The sequence below is a fragment of the Rhea pennata genome, chromosome 2 (assembly GCF_028389875.1).
Source record: "Rhea pennata isolate bPtePen1 chromosome 2, bPtePen1.pri, whole genome shotgun sequence".
In the NCBI taxonomy this organism is placed as follows: Eukaryota; Metazoa; Chordata; class Aves; order Rheiformes; family Rheidae; genus Rhea; species Rhea pennata.
Genome location: NC_084664.1, coordinates 89,429,857 through 89,455,154, shown reverse-complemented (window position 1 = coordinate 89,455,154; position 25,298 = coordinate 89,429,857). Strand labels below are relative to the sequence as shown.

Sequence of the window (25,298 nt, the reverse complement as noted above, 5' to 3'; positions counted from 1 at the left end):
TGGCACTTTCGAGTGCTGCCACTTGGACTTTACTTTGACAGTGCAGCAAAAGAGCAGCTGTTCACATCAGGATGAATAAAGATCTATATAAAAGTTCCAGCTGCAAATATGCTGTGAGGAATTATTAATCTTAATGCAATAGAGATGCTGTGCACTGAAGTCACTGGCTCACAAGGCGTTTAGGTCTCTGTCCAGACAAAAACAGCCTTCGTGGCTGCTGGCTCTCAGCTAAGCCATGAAATCTGCCTGCCTAAACAGACGCAAGAAGCTGCTCCCTATTTCTAGGAAGGATTTTCCTCCTCAAAAATAGACGTACATAGAAACCAACTCAACTTGCACTCCTCCTTAAAAGCGTTAAACTTATGAGAATGATGCACACCAGAAAAGGAGTCACTCCTTGCTACCTTACCTAAAAGAAGGAATTTTTCAAGTCCTCAGCACCTTATTTGCTCGGATGCCCCCAAACATTGCTGTTCTTACACTCAGCACATAGCAATGGTGAAGCAGAAGGCAATCTTCTACCATGAGACTGAGGAGGCGTTCCTCCTCATTTCTAGCCATCCAGCCCACCTCCCAGAGGGTTACCTTGCTGGGCAGCTGCAGGAGCTTCCAAAACCTCCATGCATCCTCTAGTGGGTGAGGGACAAGGAGGGAACAGAGTGGGGACCAAGGTCAGGTTGGCCCATTCAGCAAAGTAGTACTCTTCACGAGCAGCCTTGTGGTCTCCTGCAGGGGGCTGCAGCTGGCCTGCAAACAGGGGGACCACATTTCCCCTGGATTGCCTGGCTGGCAGCATGTCTACCACATGTGACCTTTAGGGCTTTCAACTCTAGCTGGCTGCCTATATTTTCATCTGGACAGGAGAGACAGCAGTATGAAGCTAAAGCATGTGAGACTTTCAAATTGCATTTAAAGAGACTCACTTTGCCAACAGAGGTGGGGGGACGGACATATGGCAACCTCAGCTTAAAAACAGAGGTCTGTTTTTAGGTCTCCAGCGGGAAGAAGACAGAGTCATAGTATGCACTGATACCAAACCGTACCTCACTCGGCTGAAGTCATTGGAATTATGCTAAGGTCAGACCTCTCTGTAGGTATCTTGCTTTAAGAAGACAAAACACAACCAAACAACAATAAGACTTTGGGGAGAAAGAGGAGCCCATTTAAAAAAATCTCTCTTATTATTATTGTTTTATCCTGAAACTATCCTATCCATTGATTAACTTGGCTTCCACTCAAATTTGTTCCTTCAGCATCCATCTCAGCTTTCACTTTGGACAGCTATACACACAGCCATGTAAGAGTTTTTTTTCTTTTCTTTACTTTCTTTTTTTTTAAAGTAGGACTACTGCAACAGGAATTTTTGTTTTTAATATATTCTTAGGCAGATACCCCAGGGAAGCTTATACTTGTAAACATGCCTTTAATCATGCCATTTATGCATCACTCATTAAAAAAAAAAATCATGTTTGTATATTAGTACAAACTGTCCTGAGATCCTCAGCTGTGTCTCGGGTGCCTTTAACCCAAGCAGGAAGGCCTTTAGGTCCTTATTATACTGCTGTTTTCTCCAGAGGAGGCTGGCGTGCATCTAAATGATGGCATAGCAGCAGACCTGGTCTTACTGCCAACATTCCCCAACAACTTCTCCAGATCTGAGACCCGCTGACTACCCTACTGTAACTCAGTTTTCTCACTAGCACCGTGGTACACACGTGCATTTGAATTCCCATTCTTGCAAGTCTGGGGAAAAAGTATACCCAGAAGCCCCTGGGGGCTACATGTTTAAGAGTCAAAGCTTTTAAGTGGTTTTCCCGCACACCAAGATGAACTCTGGTTCATGAGTGATGGGGAAACACAGTCCTAGGTGGAACACATTTGAAGTTCAGAGAGCCCAGTAAGACAATATTAAACGAGAACTGGTTGCTTTCCGCCTAAATTTTACCCCCTGTGCCAATGACATTTATTTAAACTACTACTGAAAACAGAAAGCTGAGGCTATGTTTAAAGGCTTTATCTCTGTAAATATTTGGAGAGCTATAAATACTGAGCCATATTCCTCATATGAATATTGGACTTAATGTTCTGTTGCCATGAAAATTACTATAAATACATTTTCAACTTTTAATTTCTCATTGTGCTTTAACTGATTTGCCAAGAGCTCCTTTTAAAAGACAAAATAAGTCTTATGTAAGATGTTGCACTATTTAATTAGCAATCTGAGTCAAAGACCACAGCACAGCGCAGGAACTGAAAACTCAATGACAGAAGCAGACAAAGCACGTAGTGCACTAGCATGCTATAAAGTTGTATGTCCCAAGTGGGACTTATTATAATCAGACAGTCCATGAGTCAAGCTCTGACCGCTTTTCGTGTTTGGGGAAAGGGGGGGGGAGCAGGACAGGAGGTTGTCTGAAGGGCTGAAATAAACCTCCTTGCTGTTTCTGAGTCACATGAATACTGATGCCTTCCAAATTTCACAGTACCTCTATTCATTTTATCTGTGTAGAAATGAATTAAAGGAGGGATGCATTTTAACCACGTTTTTACAGAGGTCCAGAATGAGGATGGCTTTGTGGTTAAAGGACCAGAGCTTGATGAAGTTCCTACTCTCAGCAGCGCCAGATCAGTTTTGCTCAATCACAGACATGTTACATTTAACCAATTTGTGCTTAAGCTGTCTCATAAAATGAATTAAAAACAGTAACTGTGCTACGTGGTATAGAAACCCTCTTTGCTATGAGAAGTACTGCATTTCCCAACCCTTTTATTCTAATACTAGCAGGTAATTTATAACTGGATTCCTCAAGGAATAACACAGATAATGCAACTCTGTAGTTCTTTAGAGTCATCATATACTCATGCACCCCATTTGAGAACGTGCGTCTTAAACCACAAAAGGGGAAATATGTTTTCTCAGGTCACTCTGTACTTCTGGTACTATTCTCCTTCCATAAGTCACCTTCAATCCACTCAGTTCTAGAACACTGATTATTTTTGTAGTTTTATCCGACAGCATGCTTTCCATGGAAAGCATCTTAATGCAGCAATAAAAACAGGTCAAGTATATAATATAGCTCAGTTTCAGGGTTTTGACCTCCAAAAAAAAGTCTGATTAAATTGAAAATTTCAGAGAATTTGGATTCCACATTCTCTGTTTGAGAGAAATGGTGATGCTATTGACTAATGTTACCTATTTCACACACACACACCACACACACACACACACACACACACACACAAAAAAAAAAAAAAAAAAAAAAAAAAAAAAAAGCTGTGACATTTACACCTCTAATGAAAATGATGTAGTCTTCTGGCCTTTGAATTTTGAGGAAAAATAAAATAAAATAAAATAAACATGCCTGCAATAGACCAGATTCTCTAACTAAGGAACATAATGTGGACACCTCTACCCAACAGGGGCACCAAGGTGCCAAAGGAACCGAACGGCCTGTTCCAACAGCTAGTAAATAAAATAAGTGTTGAAGACTCCTAGACAAACTTTCTCAAGATATATGGACTATTTTCAATAATTCTAAGCATTGTCTAGTTGAGTAACATTATTTAGCAACAGCTGTTGCAGTAGAGTTTCATCCAAATACTGACAAGCTAATACCACAACCCTGTTTAAAACTAATAAGATGGCCAAAAAAACGTTGCAAATATTAATGGCAGAACTTGCAAGTAAAAGCCTTACAGAGTAGATTATCCGGTGCTTTAAATGGATGAGACCTTGCAGCAGTTAGTGTATCAGTTTACATTAGCACAGAAGCAGGCAAACTGCTACAGATTTTTGGGCACTGGGTTTTGGGCAACTTCCTTTACACTTAGGAATCCTTTAGGTTCTTTTTTGGTGCTGTACGTATACTTCCCAAAATACTATGCAAGTGTGCGTGTTTGTCTGAAAACGTCTAGGTCCCAGTAGCAATTTCACATCTTCCTAAGTTAAAACACAAACACATACCAAGGAACCATTTAACTCATCACAGAAATGCAACTACCTTTGGATGGATCGCTAGTATCTGACAACTATTCACCAAAGCACCTTGCAGGGGTTCCAGCAGCAAGGCAAAAGAGGACACACTATCTCACCAAAGCTGCCAGGGTGTCCTAGGAGACTGGATGTAATTACACAACTGGAATTTGAGGAGGACACCGAGGCTAACACTTGCTCGTTCAAAGGCAGATATAATGACTGCAGGTGACCAGGACTTGCACTTTTACATCTCAACCAAGACAGTATCTGTATCAACCTGTGGACTTCCAACATGAGGATCAGCCATGGGTTAAGTCACAGATAAGAATGTCAAAGTCTTCAAAGCCAGCGCTCCTCCCCATCCTCTTCAAGTTTTACTTGGATGTCTAACCTAAGAACTGGATCTCAGCCCTGGTTAATGGTAAGACCTCAAAATCTGAAGGGCCCATGGATAAATAATTGTCGTAATGCATCACACCAAAGACAGGCAGGGACTAAGGCAGGTCATTCATCTCCCCTAACTTTAACATCGACAGGCTGGACAGCAACAGTGCCCAGCCACCGGGGCTGGTTTCACGGCCTCCAGGATGAAATAAGCACTTTGAGGGTGGGCCTGCTCCGAGCCACCCCACATGTTCACACCAGCATAAAACGAATGGCTGCCTAAACTCCATATTGAAAAGCTCTCCACTGATTATGAAGGGAAATTAAGGCAATTAGTTGCACGCGTCCATGGTTAGTCAAACCAACCCTACACGGAATCACCCCGCGAACAAGCCCAGGTGCAGCTTAAAGCACGAGTCTCAAACCCAGGGCAGCACTGCAGGAAAAGCGCACCGAACTGAACCCAAAGAGACACGCAGCCAAGCTCGGTGGGAATATCCTCGCAGGGGCACAGCCTTCTCCAAGCACAGCACTTGCCCCTTCCCCGCCAGGAGTTTTGCGTGGGTGTCTGCCCCTTTTCAAGGTGGAGGTGCCAGACTACTAACTTGAACATGGTATTTTGCAGCTCTTTGTGCTCCCGGAGGGAAAGGTCAAAGGCAGCTTCACCTCAGCTTAGCTTCAGGGCTTTGGTTTCTCCACACCGATTTTTACAGGCCTTACGTACCCCTGGACCTAACTGCAGCAGCAACAGACGGGGGGAGCATTTGGTCAAGCCTGGGAGATGATCACCAGCCCTTCCAAAGCCTTGCTGGGAGCACCAAGGCCCTCCGCCTCCCTTTCCATCTGCTCTCCCTATATTTAAGGTGGGACCAACAAAACCTCCCTCTCACAGACAAGGTGCTGAAAGGATAAACTCAGTCACATACAAAGGTGGCAAAAATCCCACTGCTTTCCCAGCAGCTTTCCAGGCCTTAATTCTGGAGCACACCAGAAATCCTGGAGCAGCGTCAGGTGAATTTTGGATGGCCTGTTGCTGCCGTTATTTTCAAATCAGAGCTCACGTTAAAGTCGCCTGCGTCTCACCCTCCCGTTCTGCGGCCAGCAGCGGGCCTACGCCACTTCGCGTGACCGGGAGGGATTAGGAAAACAAGGCTTCGACGCGTCCCGGACACGCGCTTGAGATCCCTCGCGCACCTCGACTCCAGCGCGCGCCTGCGGGTCGCGGCTCCGTTCGCTCGTCCCCGGCGGCTCACGTTTGCGGCGGCGGGGTGGACGCGGGGCTACGGCTTCGCCACGTACCCTTTTACACCCGCTCCCCACCCACCCACGCTCAGCGGCACCGGTGGCCCATGCAGCCCAGAGCGACCGGTGCCGGCCGCGCTTCCTTCAGGCACCGTACTCCTCCTCCTCGGGTGCCATCAGAGCCTTGCAGCTAAACCCAGCTGTGCCAACTTGCTCTGGCGTATTTTTCTTCTGCAGATCCAGGCACTCGCTACACAGTCAGCAGCGAGACCATATTAAAAGCCACGGCAGGTGGAAAAATCATATGGCCCAGGGAGAAGTTGTTGGTTTTTTGACTCTACTCGCAATGAAAGCTATGCGCTAAGCACCACGAGGCACAGTACATAGAGACGTCTCACACAGACAAGCACGAAAATCTTCCAAAGCAAAGAAAATTAAATTATCTTTCAAGTAAAGAACGCACTGCAGTGAAACTCCTAAATGAGCCATTCTAATTAAAAACACGCTGTGAATCTCCTACCAAGAAAACCAAGGGGGGGAAAGAAAAGAAGAAAAAAAGAAAATCACGCCAGCGCCTGTGCGTGCGCAGCCACCCTCCAACACCAGCCGGGCGGCTTTCGAGCCAGACAACGTGGTTGCAGTTATTTCCCCAGCAGTCGTCGCGAGCGGGCGCCGGCAGCAAAGCCAGGCAGAGGCTTCGCGAGCTTTTCCGTGGAGCGCCGCTCGACCCCGACACATTCAGCGGAGCGGCGGGCTCGGACCAAGGCGTCCGGGACGGGACGAAAACGCCAAAGTGGCGCTTTGCTGCTGGCCCTGGGTAGGGTTTCACAGGCACAGCGGCTCCGAGCAGCTCTCCGGAGAAGAAACGCGATCCCTGCTTCTGACCCACTTCCTTCTGTTTATTTACCCATTCAAGGAGCCACAACACGCCTTGGGCTTCCCAAACCGTAGCCACCGTCCCCTCGCGGGCAGGCAGCCAAGGGGACAGGAACACGTGATTTGCTACGCCCGGTGAAGGTGGACATCCGTGTCCTATGTAAGACCCAATGTGCCAATGCTATTACTTTCCTGCAGGGGCCAGAACCTGCTGTAAACCCAACAGACTTAAACGACACATCCAAGTTACAGACTTAAACGGTGAGGACTATGGTACAGTCTGCCCAAAGGCAGCAGAAAGTAATGGGAAGATTTTGCAAAGCAATAGGAGGTTTGGCTTGAGCAAAGTTGGGCTTCAAGCACAGGCAAGTGGGTCTGCACAGTGCTGACAGAGCTAGAAATGCACCAGAAGGTGTTACCACCCTCACGGATCCCCAGGGGGGACCCAGGCTAGAGACAGAGGAAGAGAAGGATCCTGTTAATAGCATTCAACTCAAAATCCTCTGAAAGAAGTCAGTAACATGTAACCCTGAAAGCGATGCCCAAAGTAAATGAGATTTGAAGAAGGAAAATGCAAAGAACCACCTCAAAAGCAGCCAAGAGGTTTGCAAGAAGGGAGCCTGGGTTCTGCTCCCTGCTGCCCCTTCCCAGCCACACGAGCCCACAGGTGACACCCTGACTCTCACGGCACTCGGGCACAACAGGGGAAGCGTATCAATCCATACCTTGCAGCTGAGAAACCTCAGCAACAGTGAATAACCCAATTAAGTGCCGGTTGATCAATGCATCCTTGTTTGGTAGAAAATTTAAGCACCTGTCCAACATTTAATTTCACTTGGTTAAAATTTAAGGCTGTGCTTAAGTAAATACTCTGCTGCACTGTAACAGAAATATCAATTCGCTCGCTCCCTTTTACACTTTTTCCTCCTATGCTACACAAAACTGTAACGGCAATATTTTTGCTCAAATAGGATTGCAAATGCTAAGGAAGAGTTTCTCTTTCCAGTGAAGACAACAGAATTTTTTGCTTCAGAGGGATCAGCACAAGAGCAAAACTCCCAGTAGCAGGCTTCGGTGTTGGGGAGCGAGGAAGCCCCAGTAACACAGCCAGACTGGGGCTCTCCGTGCTGTTTACTGCTTTGGATGGGGCTTCGCCTGAAACGTATACAGCAGACTTTCAATCCCCAAAGCACATAATGTCTGCAGGCAAACCAAAAGCAGCAGTTCCCTAGTTTTACTGGGTATTGAAACATTAAAAACAGGTGTTTAAAAACCTATTACAAATCTGTCTGCAATCCGTATTATTTTTACCACGTGCAAGTAAATTGATCACTAGTCCATTCCAAACATTTCAGTGAAAACGTGCAACTCCTGCTGAATTATTTCTTAAATACGTGGAGGGAGGAGAAAGTTTATTCGATTTCACTGCACTGACAACATGTAACATACTTATGTGCATTTATACAGCCGATGCTGTAATGGATCATCTCTCTTTCATGGCATATATCAAGGAAGAGTTCTCAAGCTATTCTTCACAATGAGAGAAATGATAAACCCCTGCTCATAAAAAGAGCTGCAACGTACTTCTAAAGAGCAACTGAGTGACTTGACGCCCATGTTTTTCACTGATTTGATTTGTTAGTTGGAACAATGCGTGATTAGAAGGGAAAAAATTACATTATAGCCACCTGTACATTCCAGATTGCAATGTACATTATGGATGTGATTGGACTCTTCTTACATGTAAGAATGTAAAAGTATAAATCAGAAATTATTCCAGTGGAGTTACATTGGTGTAAAAGTGAGCTGAAATATAAACTAGCCCCAGTATACCTTCATGCAGAAACCATACTATGTAATTTTCATGATATATATGCTCTATGCAATTTTGAGTACTAAGGAAAAAAAAATCATTTGCCCTGAGATATTACTTTAGGAATAGAGGACAGATGTCTAGTTGCTGAAGCAGACTTGTAAAAAATTAATCACTTGCCTCATGCAGGTTAGCAGTATTTGGCAGGTAGGTTAGCACAGCTCATAATGAAGCATCTGGCTTTTGGTAAAGCTGCATTTTAATTTTAAGTGTGTTTCATTTCAGCTTTTGGGCACATGTCAACATGCAATAATCTGACAAGTCTGGAGCAGATTTACTGATTTGTAACTTTGTTGTAGATCTTCTAAATTGTAACTAAAACTGCAGCTAAGTAAGTCAAGTTAAAATTGTGGCTCATTCACAGAGCTCTGCCTCACGTATCTGCTGAATCACCCTATAAAGTCATTTAAACTCAGTCCTCAAGCGTTTAACCAGCCAGAGTCTTACTTTCTTAATAATACCTGAATTAACTCAGAGTCAAGGAACTCCTAAGCACATGCTTGAATTAAACATGTTTGGCTGACTTCAGGAGCATGCGAAGATGCTTCCTGTTCAAAAATTCTGCAAAATAAAATGATCCAAAACATTTTTTTTTTTTTGGGGGGGGGGGGAGTTCCTACAGAGACAATTTGACCATCTGTGGACATTTGTAGGCTGGGCTGGGGAGAGTTGTTGGTTTTTATTTTTATTTCTGCCATAGATCAATGGAGGAATCACCTTCTTATTACAGACTGCAGAATGGGTATTTGGTATGTTCAGGCAAGTAAAAAATCTATCCATATTGTATTTTTCCCCGAAGAAGACAGCCACAGGAGTTGATTCATAGCATTGATGGTAACTTCTTCTGGCTACCAAGAAAGGTTTCCAGCTCACGTCCTGACCCCGGTAGGCAGAACCAGAGATATTTGAGCTGAGTGAAGTCTGCAGAACTGCAGCCAAATTTTGAGACTCTGATCATTTCTAAGTGTTCATCCAGATATATGTATTTTCAGTGGAAGGGTACCTGCCACCACAAATTTACTAAGGAAAAAAAAAAAACAAACAAAGAAAGAAAAACAAACAAACAAACGAACAGAAAACCCTACCAATTGTCCCTGTGAGAGAGTAATTACCATGTAGATGCAAGGGCCATTTTTCGACATGAATAGCTCAGACATTCAAATAATGTTCCCCAAAGGCAGAGATCTATTAGAGCATGTATTAAGCAATTGACAATTTTTGTTTTTACATTATAATCATTTTTGAAGCCTTCACAGGTGCCAAAACCCTCAAGAATCTCACTGGCTGTTTTTTTCCCCTTCTTGTCTAACTTAAGCTGAACTGTTTCTTTCTAATATTGTCTTAAAGAAGAATAAGAGAGAACAAATCACACTATGGGCTCCCGGGCTCTGACAAATCTCAACTGCAGGCACAAAGGAAGGCACTAGGAATACGCAGCTCTGGAAGCATATTTGCAACAGTCTCAACAACAGCACAACAAATGCCTGCGCTAGACTGTTGCAGCTCACGTAGTTATTTTCTTAGCACAGGGCAGCAAAGAAAAGGCCTTTTTTCTAAACCCCCAATTATACGCGGTTTGTTTTTTTCCCTCTCCTCATCTTTTTTGGAAGATGACAGATACTGCCCAGTCCCATAGACTGTTTATTTAGTTGTGAGGACATACGAGGCAGGAGGACCTTTTCTCCCCTCTCACTTGGGACCTGCCTGCTGGTGGGAAAGGGACATGGCAACTCACAGAGAAAACAGACAGAGCAAGAGACACCAAGCAGGGGCAATACAAATTAAGCAGGTGGCAAAAAGGATGAAAAGGACAAGGAAAATAAGGAACTCTTAAACAGCCAAGGCTGAGTTACAATTCTTCCTTGGAGAGCAGCAGTACATTTCTTGAGGTATGCTTGCAAAATAATGATGAATCACCCTTTTGGACAACATTTGGAAAAAAAGCTCCATCCATGCTGCAAACAACTGAAAGGATGCAATATGAGACTTTACAAAGTAAATGAGGCACAAGAAAATAAATACTACTACAGTTATGTTGTTTTTCTTGGTTTTACAAAGACTCAACACACTGTTTCTAGGCATTTAGGATGCTTGTGCTGCCAGTCTCCCAAACCAGCCAGACAACAGGAGCAGAAGTGACAGGTTCTGTGAGTAGAGATGGAGCCGACTTCTCTGCTTTCTTTCTAGGTCTAATCTTGATGGAAAATATACACCCAGCTGTATAAAAGAGGTACCACAAAACAGCGAGGTCTGCAAATTATCTATCACTGCCAAAGGACAACTAGAAGATACTCCACAGAGCAAGAGCGATGCCACCACCTCCCTTGCCTCAAAAACTCGGTAGAAGGGAAACCAGCACAGGCCGAGAAAGATGAAACAGAGAGCTGATACCATTACCTCGCACCAGCGAATGGAATAATTCCTAGAGACGGCAAACGTGGGAGAGCAGGAACGTGCTTCATCCTCTCCTTCCTACAGGAAATTTCTGGGCAGCTGAAAGGGCTTGCTGAGGTATTCAGCAGAGGCTGAGCAGCCCCATTCCTGCAGCACGCAGAGGCCCACCGTACAGCACATGCTCTTCTCTCCAGCGCCCAGCCTGGAGAAGACCAGCCCCACAAGCAACCTGGCTGGATTCCTGCAGCAGCTCAAGCGCTGGGATCCCGGCAGCGCTTAGCACAGGGAACAGATGCACCATGCCCCACGTAACGACAACCTAGATGCAAAACTAGAACCAGACGCACGCAGGCAGAAGGCAGGCACACATGAAATAGCGAGGCTGGTAGGCACGCTAGCTACAAAGCCTCCTTGTCCACTGTTGTGATGCAGAGCCCGCTGCAAGCACGATGCTGACCTCCGAAGAGAAACACTAGCCTTTGCGTTGTGCTTTCCTGGGGGTCGGCAGCTCTGAGCTACAGGACTACAGGCAGACCTGAGAAGCTGCATTAAATTCTTCAGGCTGGAAAGCCAGATTAAATACCTTCTCAGGCTAACAGCCGGGATGTGTACTGGGGTGTGTCAGTCAGACTTGGCGGGGGCGAGCGATCATTTTTAAACGCAGAGCGGAGTGCATCCCTCAACCACTGGCTGGTGGAATTTCGTTTCTCATTTAGAAAGGGCTGTTGTTCCCAACAGCAGAGGCCTGTCCCCAAGACTGTTCATAAATCAGAGCTGAAGTTGCATTTTCAGGGTCATGAAATCTCCACTGGCCGACAGCAACATGTTTTCCAGAATGGCTCTGCTTCTCTTGGCCCTTCTGAGGATGGCTATAAGCTACCTATATGGCTGTGCATATGGAGTTGCCCTATGGGACTGGCTTTATGTGAAATAGCCAAAAAAAGAGAAACTCCCTCCCTCCCAAAATAAGATCTTCTAATGATGAAAAGCTGTGATAAAAAGCTTTCAGTGGGCTTTCTTCCATTTGTTGGATTTATAGGAGCAATAGCAGCCTTAAAACATCTGCCAAATCATTCTACTTTTCAGTTTTGATTATCTGTCTGCTAGTTTGAGGTTAGCTTTAACTATACAGATGCAAGAAGTGAGAAAGCCATTCAGCTCTAGATTTATTCTTAAGAAGTACCGGCTGTCTAAAATAAGGCTATAAAACGTAGGCTCCCTGTCTGGTTTGTTGTATGGTTGCACGGCTTTGTGCTATTAATTGCAACCTGGCTAACAGGTGCGTGCCAATGTCTTTATATTCTCCCCATAAGAAAGGATTATATTTCCATCTGGATAAAAGGGTGACGCTGTCTTTTAAAAAGAAGTTAAAACAGCACAGAGAGGAAGTCCACTGTGGCACGATAAATTGAATCATTGCTGACTAATGAGAATATGGCCTTTTCTCTGCTCTGACAGGCCAACAGAGGGAAGGGGAAAACTTAATGTGACTTTTTTTTTTTTCCACATCCACTCCTCTGTCAGGTGTCAGTCAGCCATGAGTTCGACCCACCATGGACTGTTTTTTCCCCCAGTTCTCTTGACTTACCCAATAATGGTGGCAGCTCTGTCGTTTAAAACAAACTTCCAGCAGTCAAGGACCCCTACTAGGAAAAGCACTTCCACACAAAATGTAGGGGTGCAAGAAGCCCCATAGCGTGCACTAAAAATTAACCAAGTGCTCACTCCTGCCATGCACTGTCAGAGCATTGCTGCGAAGGACTTGCTTGGCTCCCCCTGGAAGAGCTTTTCTCTCAGGTTTGTTACCCCTTCATTTCTTTTCTGTCATCAGCTGTGAATACCTCTTTTCAATCTCTTCCTTTACCTCTTAATTTCTTTCTTCCCATATTGCTTGAGTAACTGTGCAACCCTATTGCCTAATGCTGCCAACCATCTGTGAAACTGTGTGCATGAGAAGTGCTATATGAAGTTGTGATGCTAGAATATAAAAGCCCAATTTGAATGCATTTGCAGCTCCTTGAAGTGACTGTTCCCGCTTCAAGTTACAAGAGTTTGATATCCAGGGCTCCCTATTTGCTAAGGAGGCCTCTTGGCACAGACAACATTTTAACTATGTAAATCAGCAGACAAATAATTTTTCTGCCTATAAAATGAGGGAGTTCAGATTATTCATGCATTCACAGCCTCAGATCAAATTCTATATTGGAACACACAAGCTATATGCGACCTCTACCATTTCATTCCAGGACATGTGACAGGCAAGGCGGTATTCCCTGCATCTTCAACATTAATTCTTCCCCCACCCCCTCCCAAAGAACAACGCAAATTCTGGCTAATGCTGGTTACCTAGATAAAAAAGGAAAATCCCTACCACTCCTTTTCTTCCCCTTTTCTAATCCATTTATCTGCCTCATGTTGAGACTGATCTTGAAGAAAATTCCTGACATATTTTATCTATAAAACTGCAATAATAAGCATGATTTTTGAAAGTGCTTACTAGCCTGCTCTGCTCATTTGAGTATTTTCTTTCACCATTTGGTCCGGTCTTCTACGGGGGTAATTCATATGCTTTAATTAAGCATTCTTGACTATTTGGATTTTATCTCACAGATATACCGCACCCTGCTTGTAAAAATTCCATCTCTAGCAGTCAAAGGACTTGAGTTATTCCAAAGATGAGTTATTAATTAGAACAACTACACACCATACATTTATAATCTGGTGCCATCCCTCCCCAAGGATCCCCAAGCGCTACATGAACTTTTATCTATTAGATTACTCACCGGCAAGTGAAGCAGAGCCCTCTTTGGCTGGAATGTAATCACGCTTTGTGCAACTTTGCACACCACTTTTCAAAAGAAGAATGAGAAATAGGTCCAAACAGAGGAAGTTTTTAAGACATTCTTCATGCAAACCCCTTGAATTCAATTCATCACTCTTAAAACATGGCTCAAGCCCCTTCTAAAAAATGTGGCTCTTGCCCCTTTGCAGGTTTTCTACAGTGCCCATCCCTGTGCCTTACCTCATTCAGAGAAACCCTGATCCTCACTTTGAACTCCTGCAAATGTTTAGGTACCATCACAGCAATTAACGGACTTGATTTTACTCCCCAAAGCAATCAGAGTCCCAAGTTTGCAACCTAATCTGGCATGGCTGGAGCAGCTGAGTAATTTTCGACACCAGCTGGGGCCCTGGCTCAGCTGTGACTCAAAGGGGAGAGCACCCCAGCCCGAAATCGCCGAAGGCAATTACAACTAACAAAATACTGCAACCAGCCAAGGAATAAAAGGCCGTGCCAGGCGTGAGCTCAGCCACACCGCGCCGCTCCCCGGCGCCTCGGCTTCGCCAGTGCTCTGCAACCCGCTCAGCTCCCGAGGTGTGTCGGCTCATCCCACTCTCCAAGGGTTTCGCGATCAAGAACAGCGATAGCTTGGGGCTGCCACGGCAGCCAAATACCCAAACAGGTAAAGAAAGAAAGAAAGAAAGAAAAAAAAATTGCAGAAGAGGAACATTGTGTTACAAGAATCATTAGCAAAAGCCCTCACAGGCAACTTTAAATGCTCTTTAAAAAAAATTATCATTCATAAATGCAGAAGGGAGGGTGCAGCCATCACACAGAAGGAAATCCATAGGAAATCCTGCCGGCATGAAGTGCCACCAGGAGGAAGCCTGCAGCAGTCCCCAGCAAACCAACTCTGTGCAGATGATGGAGGGATGGCAAGAAGTGACAGCAGCTCCCAGCAGCTGGCCGGGGCGCAGACTTGGCAGCGTGGGGAAGCAGGCAGCCTCTGCCAGGCTCATCTTTGCTGGAAAGTATCAACACCAGCGCAGACTGCCCTGCCGAGTGCAGCTCACCCCATCCCTGCCTTGGGTTTGGGAGGGGAGAGTAACATCATACACCGATGTGCCTTCGGCACTTCGCCGAGTCCCAGCGCAAAGCTCTTCAGCTTTATGCACAGCCCTCTCCAGCGCCAGAAAAAAAAAAAAAAAAAAAAGGTCACGAGGCTGGAGGAGCCACAAGAGCCACGGAAAAAACTTGTCTCCAACCCCGGACTTGGTGTCACACCCAGGAGAGATGCCTGCCCTCCTACACGGCTGCTCTCCCCTGCCAGCACGTTGGCCTTTTGATTCCCAATCGCCGCCGGACTTCTCCACCACCCACGAGAGGAGATAGAGCGGCAGAGAGGGAGCTTGTGTTGTCTGCAGGAAAACAAAATAAAAATAAATAATAATAAAAAAAGATAGACATGCTCCAGCTCCCTGGCAATCTCCATTTAGCCTTTGCTGGAGAACCATACCACACACGGCAAGTGGTTCTGGGATTTACTACTTCTCTGAGCTAGCATGTCCTACAGATACGCTGAGGGCTTTAGTGCAAGAAAATCTTACTCTGGTTTAGGAAGCAGGATTATACCGAGAGGGGGCTAGAAATGAGGATGGGAGGAATAAAGGATTTTTTCATCTGCATTTTCCTCTTATTGAAGGCAAAGGGGAAAGAGCTTTACAAAGGAAGGATTTTAAACAAGCTTCCCCCAAGCAGAGACATGAGACCTGCCTGCCCATATGGGAAAGCAGAATGCAGAGCGGCAGCGGAAGAGCTCAGAACAGTTTTATGAGGGATTTCACTGAGTCAGTGCAACTGAAAACACTGGGAAATATCAGAGGGAAAAGCCTGATCCAAAAATCTCACACCTGACGACACCCAAACACTGCTTGAGCCTGTACCTGGACTTTGAAGCTTGGGCCCCTCTTTGTGTAACATAATGGCCTGAAGCAAACCTCTGACCCAAACACTCCCAACATCTGGAAGTGTGTTGATTCAGAGCTGCACTTTACTGCTTTTGTCAGTAACAGGTTTGTCAGTAATTACCCTCTTGATTATCTCCCCCTCCTCCTTATAGCTATTTATTTTTAAGTGTTTTCTTTTCTGCCATCCAACTCTGACCTAAGTCAGCAGAAATTCTTGAGAACTTCCTCAGACAGATAACTCTAGCAGGGATGAAAACGTTACTAGGGAAAAGCATCTTTCGACATACTTTATTTTCCTCTTCGTTTTGGAGAAGAGAATGTTCAGATAATAGAAAAGGGGCTGAAAACTGCATTAATCTTTATTAAACCGTTGGAATCAATTGGCAAGGCTAAGATTGGCTGCTTATGCCCTTGCCTCTAATGCCCTTCACCTTCTCCTCTCCTCTCCTCTTCTCTTTTCTGACACTATGTCTTCTGGAAGTAGCAAGCTCAGTCCTGGCAGACTGGGGCAGGGGACGACGGGGAAAACGTCTGGAAACGTTCAGTCCAATTACATGCCGGCACCACATCCAGTCTTTCCAAAAGCACGTAGGAAATGTTAACCGTCAGGCTGGCCGCCGCGGGTCGAAGCCTCCCCGGTTACATCTCCTTGCACCGAGCTGCGACCAGAGTAGGTATTAATCGCCATCAAGTGCCTTGCCACAAACCCCTCTTTAACATCATTCACAAAAGTTCCTCTAAAACCTTCAGTCTTTCAGCAGCTCGCTCTCCTAATCCCACAGCGCTGATGAGTTTTGGCAGAGATAAAGAGCAAACCCTGTTCGCCTCTGACAACTCTACCTCACTTTCCCTTTTTAGCTGTCGCACTGGTACACAAAATCTCTGAAGGTCTTCCCCGCTGATCGTCACTGCGAACCTGCATCGTTCCTTCAAACCGCGTGTCGGCTAACGGGATCCTAAAATAAATGCACACAAGCCTTGCACACGTGGTCTGTGATCTTAAGTCACCCAGATTTTAGAAAAGCTGCCGCTCCTACAAGAAGACCCGCACTTAAAAACAAGTACCCTGAATATTGGCACAGCCTTTGGCTCACTCGCGCAAGCAGCCCTGCTGACACCAGTGGAGCCTGTTGTGCAAGTAAAGTGAAAAAACAGGGATCCGCTCCAGACAGGATCACAACCATGGCAGAAAGCACCAAAATTTTAACTTTTGAGTGAGAAAGCAGCAGCTGAAGAGAGGTGGGTGCAGTTTGATTCTCTCCCTCTCTCTTAAGCAACTAAATCTTTTCTTTGCTCCTGAGAAAACTCCTTTAAAAATGAATGTGATTAGTCATATATGTAAGTGGATTAAGGGTCAGTTTACAGTATTATTAAATTAAATACTTTATATACAAAAAAATAAGAAGTTTAGCAGAATTCATGAAACTAGACTCAGACCTCAGATACTTTCCAGAGTGGCTGGAGGGATTTAAGGAACTAAACAGAACAGCGTCAGTTAAACTGAGAAAGCATCTCTTTCCTCCAAATTCATTTCAATATCCAAATCAGCAACATATTTCCATACCACTGCTACAGCTCTGCCCTCTGACATGCTCGCGTGCAGAATTCATTAAAGATCTCCTGGCACTTTTTAGTTTTGCAAAAGAAGGGATGGTCACCAGAGTGGGAGGGGGTCAAGAGAAACAGACTTTGCTGCTGTTACATGTTTTGGTACCTGCACAATGGGGTGGCCCCCAGCAGATGCCTTCACAGCCCCTCGGCTTCCTTCCGTCTCGTAATGAGCTCTGTGATGGGATTTCGGCTGCACTTCAATACGCAGTTCGTAAGGTCCTGAGTGAGAAGGCAACTGCCAATCAAGGGCAGGCAGGGATGGGCTATAACGGAAAGGAAAAACGTATTAAAAATTAATATCAAGTACACTCTCGCAAACCACAAGCATCCAGCGCTTTTACTTTAGAGACCGTTTTTCGCAGTTCATCCTTCACCATCTCACATTTTAAATTTCATCAATATGCATAATGTCATGACATAAGTAATTTAGAAGGTAACAGTTATTTTATGAAGATTTATGGGTCAAGCATATTCGATGGCCCAGATGCTGTCAGATTTGTAAACAAAATGGAAAAACGTCCAAGGCACAGCTTACAAACACCTTACCATATTGATTCCTGAATGGAAATGACAAAAGTAGAAAAGGCGGAAAGATGCAGAGGAATTTAAGGAAGAGTATTTCCAGTGTGCAAGTGGATGCCAAGTGAGCTCTGGAGAAGTTCTGCATTTGATTAATCTAATAGGATTGAACAAATCTACTTAGTTTACCAGGGTGGGAAGACAGAACAAAAAAAAAAGCCACTTCCTAGCTGCTTTCCAAACGTGAAAACACATCACAGATTCTCAAAACGAAGCTGGTTTTTCTTCTGGTCCGTATGTCCCAAAGAAGAAAGATCTGAAATCAGAACTCTGTTACAAATCCTACCAATGATGATGCACAAGCCAGAAGAAAACCCAGCTCACTGTTCCGGCTTTGTATTGCCTCTGCAATTACAAAAATATTAAAGGCTCATTACTATCACAAAAGCAAGCAGACCTGACAGCATGCATTGGTGGGGAAGTGTCATTCTTAGAAATCCACTTTCAGAGTAAAACCACACTTGATAAAGAAAACAGTGTGGCTGTAAGAAATGCAAAACTGACACTTTGGGTGAGAAAAAAAAAGTTAAAACAGTGTTGTACCTGCTGCAAATTTATTGTTTTTAAATTTAAGAGTTTTGTGATGAAAATACTAATGTTTAGCCTATATTTTCTCCCTTGGTAAACTGTCCTAACCGAGTGCCCTTCAAACACTTTTACAACCAGTTAAACGGCACAATGGTAACATGTTACCCTGCCCTCCTCCGCAGCACTTTATCACTTATTTCATCGACCTGGAGAGGAAGAAGATTGAGCTGAAAATCATGGTCCTCAACCCCTTTTGCTGCTGCTGTTGCATGCTCCCTCTTAGAGAGGGCCTAGTGCCAGGCAACGCTGTTTGCAGAAGTCACGGCAGTGATTTATGCCACTTATTAGCAGCCGCCACTCCCAGCCCCGCCGGGCCGTGCACCGCTTTGAAGCGGCAGGCATACCAGCGGTGATACGTGTACCACAGATTAGGATTACCTAATCCCTAAACCGTGGACTGAGGGCTTTGCAATCTGCCTTTTACGGACGAAGAGGCTAAAGGGCTAATCGGCTGTTGCCAGAGTCAGTCCAAGGGCTGGCTCTTTGCGGTTCTCCAGCCCCCTGCCTTGCCTCTACAACCCCGGTGCAACAAGGATCCAAGCAACGCTAACCACAGCTGAAATGAGCAGGCTTTCAGGGAGGGAAAGGATGCAAAGGAGCTGCTGGGCTGGATGCCTTTATCATAAGCATTATCATATGTTCAGCTGGAGTCCGAACACCCCGTATTTCCAGCCCAGCGATCCATCTGCTACCCTGACACTTTCGCAGGTCTGCAGGCATTGCAACTCTCGTATTCCTCAAAATATCCCTACTGCCCTTGTCTGGGCCCTTGAGGAAAAAGGCACTACACAAACGTGGCCCTCTGGGTTTCTGAAACTCATTTTTACTTCCTACAAGTAACAACTGCTTAAACCCAGTGGACACCACAGACCTTCTCCCATGTCAAGCTGGAGCCTTTGGGGGGCAACCAGAGCCACTAAGCACCAGCCCTCAGCAAGGGCAGACCTCGGTGAGCCGCGTGCACCAAGTTTTGGGCTACTTTGCTTTCCAGTCTCCAGCCCGTGGAGCATCTTCAAACACGGAGCAATTCATCTAAGCAAGTTTTTACATGCGCAGCCAAAACAGCACACAGAACAGGAGGCGTTTGCACCTCGTGCGCACTCTGCCCCCACCTAAAAGTTGCAGGCAATCAGCCACTGTACAGAGCTGCTATTAGCTGTCTGGTGCATTATATCCACATGCTTTTGCCTGAAAGGGTCTCAAAAAAAAAAAAAAAAATCTGGAGAAGCCATATTTGACTAATGATAAATGACAAAGAGCAGAGCAAAACAGCTGTCTCTCTCCTGGTGATGATCAGCACACATTTTTAAACAGATGTTTCTGTTCTTAAGTTAATTCTCATTTGATGGATCTTTTTTTCTGATGATGCAACGCATATCACATTAGAAATTTTTAACACTTAATTAAAAGGGACAACTTCAACTAGCAGTATGTAGTCCTCAAGTGAATTTTTTTTTTTTAAGACATCTGGAACTACCCAATAACCACATCTTAAAAAAAAAATTTCAAGTGAGCATCTGAAAGTGCCAGTACAATCAATACATAAAACTCATGTTTTCAAATAAAGCCTCAAAATAAAAGTACGGTTTGCTGTTAGCCTGTAATCAACCATCAAAATTCCAAAATACCACCTGACCAATTATAAATTGATATTTAATGGCAGTTTTCCTGATAAAGGAAGCAGAGTGATGCATTTAACAGTGTCATGGGCTGGGGCTGTCCAAGTTATTTCCTATGTTAGGTTATCTTTGTCATGCACTTAATTTCCTGCTGCTAAACATGATTAAAGGAAAAAAAAAATCCCTGAGCAAATGGTGTAGTGTTAAAATGTAAATCTGGTTGTTGCAAATAAACCTTTATCAATTTGAAAGGGCCCAAACTACATCAACCAGCCAAAATCACATGAAAGGGAGATGAGTTCCTCCACGGGGGGCAAGAAGAAATCTTCAAGCAGTCTTCAAATCAAATATACATTGGTGCATTTCCCTTAGAATGAGTTTTCCATCAACTGAATACCTGTCCCATTCCCTTCTACATCATAATAAAAAACACTGTAATCCTTCTAAATGCTGTACTGAGGGATGGTTGTTTCAAGGCAGGTTCGCAGAACCTGGTGCTAGGCTGTAGAAAACTTGCTCAGTATAACTCAGTCCTACCCAAATTGGATTACAAAACAGATGAATAGTGATTTATTTTGCATACACCAGATACACAATATGATTAAATCAAAAACAGATTATCCAGTCTGGCTGACTTCTGCTGTTAGCAGAAAGATTTATCAAGTCACCAGGAGGAAAAAAAGACAAAAAAAAAATTAAGCAACACATTAGAATACAGATTGGCAAAAAACAAACCCCAAAACTACTAGTAAACTTTGCAAAGGCATCCCAGCCCCATTTCACAAAACAGCTGTGCATTTAGGATTTAAGCTACCATTAGACTTCCACTGTTTATGCCACTAGATGCCCAATGCCACTCAAAAAAACGAGATTTGCAAATGCCTCTGTCCTTAACTAGGCTGCTGTGCATGAGGGTGCAGAAGGACCTGCTGGGCTCAGGCAGCGCTTGAGCCTTCCCACGTGCCACAGTCCTCGACCCAAGATAGCTGCACCACGGTAACACCCTGCACCGAACTCGTCTCCTCCAACCGTGAGCGCTCCCTAAGAAGTAAAAGCACACACGAGAGAAACGGCAGCATCGCCAAAACTTTTTCCGGGTGGTTTGCTGGCCCCTGTTCCAACTGCGCAGCATTCGCAATCATGGTTACAGCTTCCTGCTATTAGCTACGTCTCGCATTCAAGTGAGCGCATGGTACAGAGCAAGGAACCAGCGATGATCCACACGGGTGCAGCCACCAGCTACGGCTGCAGAAATACCCCAGCTTTCCACTTCGCCTGCGTGCTAATCACAGGGAGATTTTTGGTTTTCCCCCTCCCATCTGACAACTGAGCCATCCATCCACGAGCTGTTAAAATAGATGCTGCGCCCTGGCTTGGCCGTATTTTGTTGGCACGTGGAGCAAGCAGCTCTTCTACCTGCTCGTTAAAGCCCTTTGAAATTCTTCACGTTGAAGTCTAAAAAATGCGAGCCACCGTTGGGCTTGCAGATAACACTTAACCCAACAGTCTTACAAGTTAATGTTCAAAAGCAGATTTGCACAGGAAACCACTCATTTGTTGACTTACAGAAAGAACAAGAAACGGAGATCACTGGTGCCTTGTGTCGCACCTCTGCTCCAAGTATAGCACCACGCAGTGATAAAATGAGCTGCGGAGCAAAGGAGCATTAGAAAAAGCTTACAGGGTTCTTTGAATGAATTGCAAAATGTGCAAGAGAAAGCATGGGCAAGATTTAAAAAATATACATACATAATAATACAGTTTACCGAGACATGCTCCCAAGCAGTCCTTAGCCTTGCGCTAGGGCAGGCTAGCGCAATCAGGAGCGCGCCACCCGAAATACCCCAGTCAGCAAGAATTTGGTGGGACAGAGAAAAAGGTTAGAGACCCCGTGGGCTTGTCCCCAACCCCAATTAACACTAGAAAGTCCCCAGGGACAGTGACTGACGTGCAGCCGCTCGTGCCCAGTTTACAGGGTCGTGCCCGGACGGCTCCACGCTCGCTTTGTCTGAGGAACTTCCTCTCATTTGCCATAAAATAGAGATGCTCGCCCCGAATGCGCAGCGCAGCACGGCACATCTGGGGCTGCTGCGCTCCTCGGGACTACCGACTTACGACAACTGGAGTTTCTGAAGGTGGAAAATAATGCAAGAATCACAACTTCCTCTGAGGAAGGTTGTTCTGTATCTCACAATTTTGGATCAAAACTTCTAAAACCAAAAAACACAAAAGGGGGTGAGGGTGGGAATAACAAAAAAAATTGTAACATTTTTTGAATCTTGTGATTTTTAAGAAAAATTTTACAGTCTTAGGGGTTAAGGGATGATTTTGAATGCTCTAGTTCAATGCAGTCACAAAGGTGGAATCCAAGAAATCCACAAAAAAATAAACAAACCAACCCACTGAGGTAGGCAGAAGTCAAACACGCTCTTGCAAACGGTAGATGGGATCTAACCATACAGTTGCTGCGTGCGAATTATAGCTTCCATATGTAAAAATGCTTGACTGCCTGTGGGTTCAAAAACATACATGTGTATGGTTTTGAGGCTGAAAAAGACTGCAGCAAAAAGTGACTTTCAAATATTTAAAAAGAAAATGCTGTACAAGAAAATACAGTAGAAAGTTTTTCTAAGCCACCTGGAACTGGGTGTCTTTTCCTGGAAACTCTTCTTAGTGTGGTACACCTCATGCATGCCATACAACTGACCAAGAAACCTAACCATCTCTCTTCTCTTCCCCTTCCCCCAAATTAAACGACATCTAACGAAAATCCAAGTGTTACAGGCCAGCACACTTTTTGAACGAAACCAAGTAAACACGAAACAACTGCAACATGTATAAAGAAGCTGTTACTTTTCAGTGAATAAGGAATGCCGCTGGGAAATCTCAATTTGCGTTCATTCAAACCCAACAGCTAGAGAGGAAGTCAAAAAACGGGTACAAGATTTTCAGAAATCTGGCACTCTCATGTGTATCAATCTTTTTTGTTATAAGAAGAATGATTTGGGACATGCTAATGATGAAAATCTCTTGTTTTTTAAACCAAGTTTTGGAAAGAGTTGTAGATACTGCGTTGTCAGTACTGTCTTCAAATCCAAGAGTAGGAAAGAAGCTCAGTATTTCTATTTTGCCTTTGAATTTTTGCCCTGAAGAGCTTTTAAATTACAGAGTACTGAGAAATGATGTATGACCATCTCGCCAGCCTTGGGAAAAGCCAGAGGAAACCTCAGGCAGAGAAAGCCTACGGGTTGGGACCGCTGCAGTTGAGGTGGGCATTACTTCCTTCTCTTACCGTTCCCTTGCTCCCGAAGCTTAAACCTGACAGAGCTGTAATTACAATAAGTGAAAAACACAAACAATTCTAGAAACAATACAAACTGCAGTTTTCCTTTTAATTAAAAAATAATAATAATAATAATAAAAAAGCTAAAGCTCTTTTTTTGGAGAAGGGCATGGCCATGCACCTGGCTGATGATCTGCCTGGACCCATTCTCCCCTGCTCCCAAACCAAGTGGGATGAAAGGGAGCAAGGAAAGGCGTCAGTGATTTTTCCGAGGCCGCTTTCTTTTGATGAAAATTGTAATGCATATTCCGGAAGATACAGAGGAGGTAATCAAATGTGGTTATCTCAAAATCATTATGACCGGGTGGGTTTTGGAGTCTGAATTGTTTGTTGGAACCTACCCCTAAAATCCTAGCATTTGAAATAGAACAGATGTGTAAAATAACAGGAAAAAAATCTAGATCTGTGGTGACAAATTCTTAACCAATTTTTTTGGAAAGATTTAAAATAACATCATTTCTGTTGCGTAGGCTGTGATCCTGTTGACGTCTGTGCTTGGTTGCCCAGCACTCTTTCATATACATAAAACCAGAGGTATTTTTGGTGGAAGGAAGCACGGTCAGTGTATCTGATTGGTAAAATAACTAAAAATCACATTTCTACACTAACTTCCAACTGCCCTAGAGCACGAGTTAATGAGATCACATGGAAACATATTGCGAACCAGGAAACACATTTTATACAGGACCCAAACAGTGGAAAAAAAAAAAAAAAAAAAAAAGGGCTGAATACACAACATACTGGGGCTCCGTTCTGCACGTTCCGCCTTCACGTCCACGCGGGGACTCTAGCTGCCTGCTCACCAACTGCAGCGCAGCGCCTAAGCGCGGCTCTGCAACCGAGAGAGAACAGCCTGCCTGCTCCAGCTGTCACCTTACTGCCCTGCAAAGCCTTTGGGGTGGGGGGGGCGGGGGGGGGGGCAAGCAAACAAGCAAACAAAAAAAACCACCCCAAATCCAGCAAACCTGCCGCCTCTCCGATGTGCTCGGACTGCTTTCCGCTTTTGGGGGGAAGAACTTCAAAAGCTTTTTAAGAGAGGCGGGGAGGCGCTGGCAGCCTCCAAGGCGGCTCCGATTCCCGAAGGAGGGAGCGCGGCTTTCCTCCGGCGCTGCCGGGGCTCGGGCTTGGTTTTAGCCGCCCCGGGAGGCGGCGAGCGGCAGAGAGGGGCTGGTGGGACGGCCAAGGTGCAGCGCCAGGGTAGGTGTCACTAATGAAAGCGTTTTAGCTGTGTGCCCGATCTAATTTTTAAAAGAGAAAGCTTTTTTGCTAAGAATAAAATTAAAAACCACAGCAGACACGCTCAGGGAAGAAGAGGAAAGGGGGCTCCCACCAGACCAGGGGGCAGGCAGCAGATCTGGGAAAGCCAACTCTCCCCACACCACAGAGCACTGCGCACACAGCCTTAGGATGACTTCAGAACGAAGAGCAGAACCGACACCGAACAGGAAAATAACAGACGTAACTCGAACTGTGGCTCTTCTGTGTTGTTTCCTACACAGGATCATTTTGCCATAAATAAATGCAATGATATAGTGCTTATCTTCAGCTTACAAAAAAGGTTTTTATTTTTTGCTTGATTGTTTTTCAGACGGAGATTAAAGTGGTGGAAAAGGGGAAAAAAACTCGCTGTCCAACAGATAGGAAAGGACGACTGATAAGGAGCTTTCGGGTGAAGTGGAATTTCAGATGAAGTGAAGTAAAAGCTGAAGTAATGCGCAAGATAGCCAAATTCCTATTCTGTTTGTATTCACTGCCTATAAAATGGAAATATAAAAGGCAGCAGCCATAGGAACACGAACACCTCTTGGGCTTGCAAGAAGAAAAACATTAAGACATGATGAACTATTTAAGTAAAACCAAAGGTTCGAGAGTACCCAATGGTCCTGCTGCTTGACAAGTTTCTGAACACCCCTAGGTTCACCGTTTCTCAGCCACCTGGACTGGGGTTTGTCTCCTGGGAAATGGATACCACACTGCCTGTTACAACCCACACACGGCAGATTCCTGGAACAGTTGTGCTTTTTTTTCTTCTTCTTTTTTTTTTTTATATCTTCAAGGTTTTAC

General features: G+C 44.7%; 1 protein-coding gene across 3 annotated transcripts in view; it reads right to left on the bottom strand.

Moving 5' to 3' along the window:
* The window catches only part of NFATC1 (nuclear factor of activated T cells 1), a 115,616-nt gene that overhangs the window by 81,316 nt on the left and 9,002 nt on the right, over nt 1–25,298 (bottom strand). For all 3 annotated transcript variants that reach the window (XM_062569872.1, XM_062569873.1, XM_062569874.1), the window contains exon 3: nt 17,209–17,368. In XM_062569872.1, the coding sequence (XP_062425856.1) occupies nt 17,209–17,368 (160 nt within the window). The remainder of the gene's footprint in view (nt 1–17,208; nt 17,369–25,298) is intronic.